The 13,201-nt window shown below is 34.5% G+C and overlaps 1 protein-coding gene across 1 annotated transcript in view; it reads right to left on the bottom strand.

The window, feature by feature from the left end:
* Window positions 1–1,436: 1,436 nt before the first annotated feature.
* LOC144436676 (spindle and centriole-associated protein 1-like) overlaps window positions 1,437–13,201 on the bottom strand; it is a 29,103-nt gene continuing 17,338 nt past the window's right edge. Inside the window, exons 11-20 of the mRNA XM_078125520.1 lie at window positions 13,038–13,190; window positions 12,243–12,335; window positions 11,027–11,119; window positions 9,795–10,056; window positions 9,187–9,345; window positions 8,683–8,907; window positions 5,209–5,413; window positions 4,896–4,962; window positions 3,236–3,314; window positions 1,437–1,830 (exon numbers count right to left, since the gene is read on the bottom strand). Of these exons, the coding sequence (XP_077981646.1) occupies window positions 3,264–3,314; window positions 4,896–4,962; window positions 5,209–5,413; window positions 8,683–8,907; window positions 9,187–9,345; window positions 9,795–10,056; window positions 11,027–11,119; window positions 12,243–12,335; window positions 13,038–13,190 (1,308 nt within the window). The 3' untranslated portion in view covers window positions 1,437–1,830; window positions 3,236–3,263. The remainder of the gene's footprint in view (window positions 1,831–3,235; window positions 3,315–4,895; window positions 4,963–5,208; window positions 5,414–8,682; window positions 8,908–9,186; window positions 9,346–9,794; window positions 10,057–11,026; window positions 11,120–12,242; window positions 12,336–13,037; window positions 13,191–13,201) is intronic.

Below are 13,201 nucleotides of genomic sequence, written 5' to 3'. Positions count from 1 at the left end.
CATACTGGCTTTATATTCATAGTACTACATACTACTACATACTGGCTTTATATTGATAGCACTACATACTACTACATACTGGCTTTATATTCATAGCACTACACACTACTACATACTGGCTTTGTATTCATAGCACTACACACTACTACATACTGGCTTTATATTCATAGCAGTACACATTTCTACATACTGGCTTTATATTCATAATACTACATACTACTACACACTGGTTTGAAAATGATTGTGTGATCTGAAGCAATTCTCATTTTGGCCAATTTAAGGGTGGGGATGGGGGTTCTGAGGCCTAAGTATAAGAGTTCAGTTTTTTATCCTACATTGAGCTATTGATTTTACCCCTTACATTGTTATAATTTATGTATACGTTTAAAAATACAGATATTTCATATAATAACATTTTGCTTGATATTTTTAATAACAGCAAGGTGTGTTTTCAATGTGACAAGCCTGCCTACACAGAATCATAAAGTCAAGATTTTTAACATTATTCATACGACTTTCTATACTGTATTTTAATCAAGTTATTATGATCATTTATACACACGAGACTTTGAAAAAAAGGAGACTACATGCATACTATACCAATAGCAAGAGTTGAAAATGATGACAAGTTCATGTCTCTATTTATGGTAATTTTAGAAAAACTATAGAACAGATCGTATGATTTTGCGGTCCTACTCAAAGCATGGTATGTTGTTTGTTTTGACTTTAAATATGAAATTTAATTGTTGACCAAAAAATGATACTTTAAAATATTTACACCACCGATTCTTAACTGGTAATATCGTCAAATTAATATATTAGACCAAAATATGCATGTTTTTCCGACTATAGTTAAAATTTGTCTGTCATTCTTTAGAATTCAAACATGACTTCTGTTGAAAGACTGACAACTATGGTGAGTTTAGTTTCTGTAGCTATGGTTCAATTATTTAATGGTATTGATTATTTTCAAAAATATGTGTTTTATCTTTGGACAAAGTTTAAAAAATTAATCTTGAGCACTTGACATACATTCTTTGAAGACATGACACCATTCAATACAAGGTCTAAATTGTATGAAAAAGTTTATTTGAAGAACATTTAAAAAATAAAATCTCATTTTTTTAGTATATTGTATGAAGATTGTTGGCAGTGAAATTTTCTGATGAATTAGATGAAAGCAGAATCGAAGTATAAAATATATGAGGTGTAGTTTTAAAATAAAAAAACATAAAATGACACAACTGATTTTACTTAATGTAAGTAGTATTTGTAGAAATATGATAGAATCAATAAAGTAAGAACAACAAGTTATAAAACAAAATTGTTTTCATTATTATTTACATAATTTCATATATCAAATTACCTCCCTTAATTTAACCCCAAGCATAAAAATAGGAAGGTGTTGTTTATCAGCAATTTCATCAGGCCAGAATATGAAATTAGTAGGAAATCCGTGAAATGTGATTGTACCCCACCCCTCGAAGATTTTCACCAATGTTCTCAAATGCTATACTATGATTTTTTAAATATTTTTTTATCTCGACACTGTGTGAGAAGAGGCATTGGCTCAACAGTCTATCCAGTTTACATAAAGTCTAATAATCATGCAATTGTCAATTTACCAAATCTGTCTCGCCTCTACTTAAATATGGGGATCAACAACCTCTACAGAAGAGTGTGTAATCATGATGCATTGAGAGTTAGATATCTTCTGCTTCATTCATGTTTTTCACATCCCATCACATCCTCGCAATATCTGGGACATGCCTTTCCGTTTCAGTGTAAAACAGGAGTATCAGATACATCAAACATAGAGTTCAACACACCCTGTAAGATATAAGAAAGCATGTATTCATTCACATGTTACCTTGAAAACAGTTCAAAACTGAAATGTTTCACTTCAAGATGATTTAACTTCTACCAGAATTGCTGGCCATTTCATCTGGATTTACTTGCACCAGAAAATACAGATACATTGAAAGTCTAGTCATAAATGTTCTCATTGTGGATTTTCCTCAGAGTTAATAAGACTGGGAACAAAAATTGATTCCATGCGTGAATTTCAAAGCACTATAATTATGTCTACAGAGGTCCTTTCAGCCTTCTCCACCCCTAGAATAAGTCGTTAACATATGGTTTTCATTCAACCCTAGGCTTTTCTCAGTAGCCCAGCTTAATGCATAGCCATTAATCAAAGTTGTATGATTGTTGAAAAGGTGAGGAGAACAGTCAATGAATTACTCTGATGCAATACAGTCTACCATTGAGAAACGCAATGACTTGCATATGTCTTACTTGACAGTTGGCACAAAAAAAGTGAATAAAACAAAACCTATGCTATGCTGTATTACAGACAAAATATGCCAGGCAGCTAATACCAGCATTCATTTTAAATATGAACAGGTGGTTACGTTGATCATGGTTGCCATGTATGCTGATGTTAACTTTGTGGAAATTTACATGTTTGAGAACATAACCACTAACAATACACAAAAATTGCGAAATTATGAAATATGACATATCTACTTGAATAAAAAAACATAGTGTACTTGGAAATAACTAAATAGGATTCTCCCCAAACAAAGTAACAATGGTTAGTTCACCCTCTTGAAATTTCTGAACACCCATGATGAAATGAATATCACACTCAAACCCTCTTCATTTTGTATGTCAAAATTGTTATCAAAATAGCAAGTGAATTCTTGACACTCTCCTTGGCTTCCAACTGGCAACTACAGAAAAATGTTACTAATCTCTGAGCCCTCCTGTGGAAAGTTTCTAGAGAGAACAAGAGAACACAAAGCTAACAAGGATCGTTCCCACACAATTTCAACAACATGTGTGAGTACTAAGGCTGTGAATGATGGGGTACGGCAATCTTGAAATGTCAGCTTTAATGAAATCGTTTTTGACTAGACTAACGAATCAATTGGGGGGGGGGGGGGACATTTTACTTTACACGATTTGACATATATTCAACTCTCGTGTGTACTGAACAATGCAAACCCCCCCCCCCCCCCCCCAAAAAAAAAAAAAAAAAAAAAAACCAGAAAAAAACAAAAAAACACCCAAAAAACCCAAAAAACAAACAAACAATAAAACAACAACAAAAACCCCCCAGAAAACCTAATAAATTTTTAAGCACATATCCCATTCCTAAGCAAAAGAACCACAAAACTCTTGACGCGTATTCCCGGGAGTGACTCAGACTGTTTTTATTTTCCATGCTTACCTTGAAATCTGTTTATGAAACAGTATCCTCACTGTGACATGTGGGAACTAAGAGCAAAGAAACCACCATTGCTGGAGTCCTAATCCAAAGACAAATATGAGAATCCAATTACACATTACAAAGCAAGGTCATTAATTGTACTCCACTCAAATACATGTTTATCCTCCGATTAACACGTTTAAAGGTCCACCACCAGTTGAGAAATCTGACAATTTGTACATGTGGAAATCATATACATGTAAAGTAGCTACCTCACACAACTGTTGTGCTCTAATGTAATGATCAACAGATTGGAGAATTTGGGAAAATTAGAGTGATCTGAAACCATGTGAAATGGCAAGTGGGATTACTAAATGATGTTTTGTACAAGTTTGACTTGTTTTTTGTTTATTAAAGCCAAAATATAGTGTGTGTGTGGTTCCGATTACTAAAGTCAAGGTAGAAATACAAATGTAGCACACAGCTTCAATTGTACAGTTTTGAAAGTATCTCTGTAAGTCGAGTAGAGTGGTCTACAACTTACAAGTTTTAAAAGAACAAACTTAGAAAGAGCCATGCAGCTTTTTAATCCTATTTTTCCAAACTTGTAGTTATTTTTTGTCTACAAACAAATACCCCCTGGTACAAAGATGATTAAACTTTTGTCAACTTGCTTCTTGTAAGATATTTTGCAAAGTATATGATTCAAGAAAAGGACCTGCAGTTATTCACTACTCAAATCTTGTAACTTCATTCCTATCATAATGTGAATCATTATATATCCCATCAGCACATTTTGCACAAATAGCAAAGTATATTCAGGACCAGAAAATTACTCTAGGTCAAATGATTAATGCATGGTGGACTTTATTTCAGAAACACAGAGAAATAATTTGTCTGAGAGAATGGTGTTACAGAATAAAAAGAATGACCCCATTGTTAAGATAACACTAATGGGATGACAAGGGATTGAAACACAGCAAAATAGTATACAAAGTTGACTGTGGGCAAAGATGAACCACATTTGACACATTGTGAGTGGGATGCACTAAGGTAAAGTTGAACCAAACAGGATATGTACTGATGGTGAAAATAACACACAATGTGAAAAGAGAACTTTACTGAACCTAAATAAAGTTGAAACAAATTAAACAAGGTCTGGATGCTATAACACCAATAAGTTGTCAATAATGGGCATGATATTAGGGGGCTGTTACTAATTTATGTTTCACATAGAAGAACTGTGTGAGAACACAATACAATGTTTAGTTTAAAATAAGGAGATTGACATGTAATGTGATGGGCTGTGATATGCTGTTTTAACTTTTACATAAGGAACTCTGAGAACACTGTACAAAGTTCACTCTTAGACAAATAATGTAAGATGCAATGCCAGGGGCTGTGTAATGTTTTGTTTCATGTAATAAGATACAGCATGAGGGCGCTATACCACACTTTGCACAGAACCACAGAGAGCACAAGGTGGGTTTCCTTTATGCAGGTTGGTCAAAGCCAAAGGTAATAGTGTACATTGTTTTGTTACATCAACAAACACATTGACATTTGCCATAAACACTCCTGAGTATAGGAAAGATGGAGAGAGAGTCTCAAAGGCTTGAACTAAGGTGAAACCAGACCAGCTGACTGATTATTTGGTATGTTGAAGTTCAGAAGATCTTACCTGGTGTTTACCATTGTTTGCTACACCCATGATGTTATTAATAGTTCTGACCGGGACATCATTCAGTCTGCATGGAAAAAACACACATCAGAGTTGACATTTTCAATGGAATCTCAAAAAATGTTTTTATGTGTCTGTTCATAGTGTCATTTTTAGAAAAGTGACTGTAACAAAGTTACTAAGTTGAATAAACTTCTAACAGATCACAAATCAAACAGAAGTGTTTATACTAGTATATATAAATATATAACATGTTGTATACACAATACACAAATATGGCACACTTTCTTTTAGACGGAAGACCCTTTCTTACCTGTTTTCTTTTCCCTGTACATATTTAGGGGAAGGTGTACTAGAAGCAGACAGTTCTAATTCTTCAACACGTGGCAAGGTGACAGCAATTGTTTTACTTGGTACCGGTCTGTCATGGGGGATAGGAGAGATTGGCGGCGAGACTGAGCTACCTTGATTAACCACTGCCCTATGGTGGTGGTTTTTCACAACTAGTTCCATAGTATCTGGATAATAAAAAAATCACATATTACACTAGATTGAATGATTTGTAATTGTGTACACTTCATTAATCATTCATTTCTCATTGGTTTTCAACACCAAATCCCAAGAATCACATTCTTTAGCTAAGGTTGAGGAACCCTGGTAATTGAGGATGGAAGTCAGGCAATTACTTGCATCTTGTCGTGTTCTTAACTTTGGTTGATAGCCCTGGTAATATGACTGGGGAACTTGGATATATTTACCTACAAAATGCTTTTAACATCAAAATATGTGGGCATCACACAAACAAAAGAGTGTTAATATAACCTATAAATAGGGTAAGAGACTTATTGTGGCATTATGTCGGCAATTTGGAAGAAAATCATCAATCAGAAAAACAAAATTGAATAGACTTGACATAATACTAGTAGTAGTACATGGGTGAAATTTTGGAAACAGACAGTCATAAAATTTTTCCACACTGTGTTATTATGTTGACAAAGAAAATCATGAGAACGTGAATAACACAGAATTTCATGGAATCACACTGTGGTAGTATGCTGACAAATATGTAGAAAACTGTTAGCTATTAGAGTTTGAAAACAATTTCACAGACTTGACATACCCTGATAGTAGGCAAGCTAATTCAAGGAAAATCACTGTGAGGGCTTTGAACATACACAGAATATAACAACAGACAAAGGAGAAACAACAGATTCTATAATTTAATAGACTTAGGGGTGAGATCAATAGTTCAAAGTAGGATAAAAAACTAAATTTTTATACTTAGGACTCAGAACTCCTCTAAATAAAATGGCCAAAATTAAAAATTGCTTCAAACCACACAATTTCAAATCAGTATGTAGTAGTATGTAGTGCTATGAATATAAAACCAGTATGTAGTAGTATGTAGTGCTATGAAATAAAGCCAGTATGTAGTAGTATGTAGTGCTATGAATATAAAACCATTTATAAAGCCAGTATGTAGTAGTATGTAGTGCTATGAAAATAAAGCCAGTATGTAGTAGTATGTAGTACTATGAAATAAAACCAGTATGTAGTAGTATGTAGTGCTATGAAAATAAAGCCAGTATGTAGTAGTATGTAGTACTATGAATATAAAACCAGTGTATGTAGTAGTATGTAGTGCTATGAATATAAAACCAGTGTATGTAGTAGTATGTAGTGCTATGAAAATAAAGCCAGTATGTAGTAGTATGTAGTACTATGAATATAAAACCAGTGTATGTAGTAGTATGTAGTGCTATGAATATAAAACCAGTGTATGTAGTAGTATGTAGTGCTATGAATATAAAGCCAGTATGTAGTGAGTAAAGAATAGTTCTTTTGCTGACACTTTACATTATTTTAATGCCATGCATTTACTATAGCAAATATTCTTCCATTTCTCAATTTGACATTTCTTAAAGAAATATTTGTATTTAGGGATTCAAAACATCCATAAAAAGTACAATCGATTTTGTAGGATGAGAACTAAAATGGCTAAAACACCATCCCACCCAAAGTAAAAGAATTTAGTTTTTTTATCCTACATTGAACTATTGATCTCGCCTCCTAACAGACTAACACAGTTTGAAAGTATGCTGACAAAGTCAATGAAAATAATCTGTCTGAAATCAGAATTTTACAGGCTTTATAACAGACATTGCGGTAGTTAGCAAATTTGATCATTATAGGCTGAAAGCAGAATTTAAGACTCTGCAGGTGGTCAGACATATAAATCAACAGGAAAGTATGCCCCCTTTCCTGTGAACTTTGATCTGACCCTATGATCTGACCCTTTTATCCTAGTTTGTGAAATATAGAACCCTACAAATGGTTTATGGAGAATGGAGTGTGGATGACGTCTGGACTACATCCAATCTGTACACTTCACAGACAACAGGAAATCATTCATGGTCTAAATTATAGCTATGTTTTCATACAACATTTAAGCAGAATTTATACAAAACAGAAAGATGTTTTAACTTAAACAGGAAATGGCAATTTTTAAAATGTTCATTACTGATATCAAATCACCACATAAATGTTAAAACTCTAATGGTTGTCTATAGACAATGGCCCCTTTTATTCAGTGTAAAGGATGCCCTCAGCGCTTCACAGTATAAATTAATTTCCTTTTGTTTTTACAAGAGCATATACTGCAATATCTTTTGTAAAGTGAGTATTGCCTCAAAATATCTGAATGGTTTTGTGGTCACTGTTGAAATTATTTCACACTGTTACATTATACCTGTTGCAATCTTGCCAGTGGAATGCTAATAACATTGTCATTGTTTTTTGTAAGGATGGCAAATAGGTAAACACTATCTGATTTCCTCAGTCTTTTACCAGTCATTTTACCAGGGTTCCACAGCACAATTATGGTACAGTATACAGAAAACTGTGCGAGTTTGACCTGGTTTCCTCAAATTCTGTTACCATGTTACATCTTAGCAAAATGGCTACACTGCTATACACATTGTCGTGCATACACTTCATGCCGGGTTCAGTGCTGTATATACCTGTATATACACTAGTCCTGTCGAATGCACTGCAGTGCTCCCTAGCATATACAATCCTACCCTCATTGCTACATGATCTTCCAAAATATATGAACACAAATACAAATAGTGGTTTTTGTATGACAAAGTGTGTCTGTGACTGATAAAGTGAAATGTGGATTATTGCCAAAATATAAATCCCTAATTTCATGATTGAAGGGATAATCCTCTCCATGGAAAAATACATGAATAAGATTAAGTACAATGTATGAATGATTCAACATGCAAACTTTACCATGGGGAAATAAAACATACAAAAATCCACAACCAAGGTAGGAGACTCCTTCATGTATTTACTATCAAACTTCTCTCTTCTGAGGGTACTCGGATATTATTGGTGCGGGGGGGGGGGGGGGGGGGGGGGGGTGTGGTGTTAGTGTCCTTGTCAAGGTCATTACTAGGGTAGGACTGAATTGTCTTTCACTTTTCAAGGATGCCTGCAAGATGCACTTTGGACTGAGGTCCAGTTTTTTTAACATGATTTTACTTTTAACTTGAGAGCTTGAGTATTTTCTATAGCATTAATAAATGGCTTGGCAAGTGAATAGAATTTTTAACAGAAATGTGGAGCCATGTTTAGTTTTTTTTCATGAAAAAGTGACTCATTTGAACGCCACATCCCTGTACACAGTGTACAATTCCTTCCTACCATGAACATATTCCTTTAGTCCAATCTTAGCAAACATTGTGTACTTTGCATGCAAACATTGCAAACCCACCTTGTCCACTGCCTATATTGCCTGCATCTGACAAAGGTCTTCTGTAAGATTGGAGAGCTTGTAACCTGGCCTGGGCTTGGCTTCGTTGCTCTGTCAATGTTGCTATCTGATTTGTCAGGTCAGCGTGATATGGCTGGACATTGGAGGATGTAGTTGTCACAGTGACCATTCTAACCTCTGTCGTTGACGTTGATGCATCTATTGGTTCAGGAGAAACCTCCTGTAGTGTCATCCCTGTAGCAGACCAAAAATTCCAAAAATTCATATTTGTTTAACCTGTAAACATTACTATCGAATTTGATATAACTTTACAAAACTGAAGTTTACAGTTGGACAGTCAAACTTCAACACAATTTTTTACCTAGATACATGTGCTTACATAATTTTTACCGAGTAAATATTAGTATTCATATCGACGTTCCTTGAATTAATAAAAAACATCACTCTCACACTATAGCTTTGACAAACTGACATATTCTAGGACAGTACTAAGTAGTGAGTTGTTCAACTTACCTGGTCTGTGTAGAGTACTTCTATCTCTCTGTCTGGGTGGTGATAACATGACGGCTGTCTGTAATGGTTTTACATAGGCTGGTACTGTACTCAGAGCTGCAGTGAACTGCTCTGCTAATTCAGCAGTACTGTCATTCTTGTCTAGTGTCTCCTCCACATCTGCAATATGCAATATGCACAGCTGCAATATGGCCATTTCTGCCTTTGGATCGAGACATTATTCGCTCTCACTCATGGGCAGATTATCATCTGGACATCACGTGCAAATACCCACATTGGGCCAATAATAACGACAAGATACTGTGTGATCACATGCATTCATATACAAAGAACAGTCATGCAAGGTGTGCAATAATGTTTTTGGTTTGCACTGTCAGTGAAAGTACAACAAGTATGTGCGTTCATCAGTGAAAGCAATCTCTGGTACATATATAGTAATATATATTATTATAAGACTATGCTGAAAACACTCTTGTTGAATAGCATGTATTCTTTGTAACCACATGGGCATTACTGCTAATTAGAATATCAATAGAAATGATACTTCTCAGGTATTATGAGGAAGTTATAAGCTATCCTGCATTCTACATGTCATATGGTACTCTTACCTTTATCAGTACCTTGAAGATCACCTGCACTGTTAGTATTACCATCTCTATTTAGTTCTGGTTGTGTAACAACTGGTACATCTGGTTGTACAGGTGCACTCACTACTATTGGCTGTGGTTGGAGTTGTGGTTGTGGTATCCTAGCTTGGGGTTGGTAGGGTTGAAATCCTTGGTTTTGAGGGACAAGTGGTGGTGGTTGTTGTTTTGGGGGTTGGGGCTGGGGTACTGTGGCTGGACTCTTCAGAATGGAATATACTGTGTGCTGTAATGTTGATTATAGGTACATTAAAGTAAGGTCTATAGAATTCACCAAATCTCTTAAAACTTTAAAAGCAAGTTCAAATTCCTTTGAAATAATAAAAGAACTTTGGGGTTCACTGTCTTGCTTTCAAGGAAACTTTATTTTATTTTTCCATATATTGTACACCTTGAACAGTATTGAATCACCTGTGGGTAAAAATATTTGTGTAATTGTACACATAATATCATGTGCAATATATTCAACCAAATTGATTTTTGGGTCTGCACCCAAAGATCAGCACCCCAATTAATCAAGATTTCAACTTTTGACATTACTATACTATTTATAGCTACATTACACCTCTAATTGATATGTACAATGTCTAATTATTGGTATTTTAAAGTGGCCATATGGATGAGAATTAAGTATTTATTTTGGGCAATTGCTAAAACAACTTTACTATGTTTTCCTACTTGAACAAATCAATGTGAAAAAACATATAACAAGTCCTTGTTGTCACTCAGTAAATTGCAAAACATTAAAAATATGTGTACAATGTTTGTTATTATATGTACAATAACAAACTTTTAACATTTTTTGCATCTTTTGGAATGTATGACTTGCATCAGTACAGAGACATACCATTGGCAGATAATGTGTAGCACATGTCAATTACTAAATTAGATGTGTATTGTAGATATAAATAGTATATATAGTAATATCAAAAGTTTCATCATTAATATGTATGCTGATTTCAACAATTTTCAGTCATCATATTATCGGTTGTCTGATCTAAAAAAAATACCCAACAAGTTACAGGTTTTAGTGCAGCTTTAAGTTCACTATCCTTTTCACTTTAGTTTATATACATGTTACAAACAAGCTGCAAAACAATCAGTTTACACTTCAATGGCTAACGACCCTACCATTCTGGACTAACAGGCCTATCAAATTCCAAGCAATATGAGAAGTGTTGTACAGGAAATCTCACCTTGAGATAATTCAATTGGGAGTCAGTACTTGCTCTATACTTTTCAAACTCTGTCTGTAGTCCAAGAAACTGGTCTTGAGTCAATAACAGTTCCTGTAATGTATACAAAAACAATTAGGGGTTGCGTATCAATATGTCTGTAGCCATTACTGACAACAGATGATGATTAATTTATTGAGGGTGGGGGAGGGGGGAGGGGGAGGGAAGGGGATACATTATATTTTGGGGTAAGTAAGGCATCTGATCTCTATTTGCTGTAAAAGTTACTGAGTCTTATGAGCAAATTATGAAAACAATCCAAACTTTAAGTTCCTACAGTAACCACAATTCAACAGCTGAAGTAATGTTAGAGTGGCACAAACTGTGTTTTATACACATTTTGTAAATATATAAATTTTGTACTCAGGTTAAATATTTACATAAAACTCTGACGATATGTTAATATCAATGGATGCCTTGATGGCATTCAATGTTCTTGAGGCATTGTCAGCACAAATAATGGCACATTATAGTTTTTTTCTCATCTTTTTAGAACAATCAACTATGTCATGAAACTGTTCTATATATCATACCTGCCTGAATACCAAGATTGAGTTCTGCTGATGATGGTTAAGTATTGCTTAAACTATAATATGCAACAAACACTACTATACGGTATCTAAAATACACAACTTACTTTATGTCCTTTAACATGTATGCAATGAATATTACAGCTCTTTTCGAGGAAGATTGCCCATGCTATTAAACGAACTATCAAAGTGGGCCTGATCACAAGGTTTCGTGTTGAGATAGACACCATAAAGACGACACAAAAACATCACTTTACACAGTGTCAACTCTTTAATTAGTTAACGATATAAACAGTAACAGCATGCACACTTCTACAATTACAATAGACATGAGGTATAATTTCTTGAAGTTCAAACAAAATCCATGGTTAGCAGCCAACTGAACTGTTTCTTTCATGCAGTTACTGTTTATATCATTAACTAAATAGAGAGTCCACACTGTGTCTGTGATGTTTGTATGTCATCTTTTTTGTGTCTATCTCAACATGAAACCTTGTGATCAGGCTCACTGATTTTGATAGTTCGTTTAACAGCTTGGGCAAGCTTGTCTGAAAAGAACTGTAACTACACAGTTTTACAACATAGTATACCATACTACAATAACTGTTCTGTTGAGTTCAGACAAACTATAAATGTGTCCTACTTACAGCAGTAAGTGCATCTGTTAACTCCCTGTGTTCCTGCAAGTCGGCTTGAATTTCTTCTCTGATCTTTGTCTCACTTTGAATTACTTTTTCATTCTGAAATGTCAACAAAAACACAAGATGAGGGTATGTTGAACTTGGACATTTAACTATTGCATATTTATACAACTCAAACAGGATCGATTTTTGTGAAGTTTTGCATTGTACTGTCATATGTAAAAAAAAAATACCACACAGAAAGGTTTTCTTTGTAAAATATTGCCACCATTTCATATATGCTGATGTTATGATTTCAGGAAGATAAAAGAACATTTACATGTTCGTCAACAGTGGGAACAAAATGTGTTTACTTTTCGGTGATTCCTGTAATAACTATTTTTTTAAGTTAGTTGTTTTCTACATTCCCTCCAACATGAATCAAGAGATATAACAATTGAAATATTTGATACTCCTGTTTTTAAATAAATGACCTTTTCATGGTTTCCTCAGAGCTATCAATGTCATAAAAATATGACTAAAAATGTCTAAGTATGCTATAAATTATTGCAGTATACTATACTACTTTAGTAGTGTTTTAGTACTGCCACAAGGGTCCTTTGTGCAGGATTGAACTAATGAAGAAACAAAAGGTTTTAAATTCGACCTCATTGGAAGCAAGTTATTGTCATTTCATAACAACCTTGTATTTATCTCCTCAAGTTCTAGTCTCCCCACAAAGTGTATATTCTCTGTGGCTGGACTGATCTTCATTTATTCAACAAACTCATACTGAGTATAGTAACTGGTTGTGTAATATACCTCTTTCAGGTAGGAAACAAGTTTAGAAATAGTATCTAACAGAGATGCAGTATAGCCTCCAAGTCCCTCTGTGTCCTTTGTTGGTCTAGATGGCCTTTGTCGACCTGTCAACTGTTCATATTCTTCAACTTCTTGCTCCAAACCAGTGATTACCTATTTGTGGA

This window comes from Glandiceps talaboti, chromosome 6 (assembly GCF_964340395.1).
Source record: "Glandiceps talaboti chromosome 6, keGlaTala1.1, whole genome shotgun sequence".
NCBI classification, from domain to species: domain Eukaryota; kingdom Metazoa; phylum Hemichordata; class Enteropneusta; family Spengelidae; genus Glandiceps; species Glandiceps talaboti.
The sequence above is the reverse complement of the archived record's forward strand: the minus strand, read 5'-3'. Positions and strand labels throughout refer to the sequence as shown.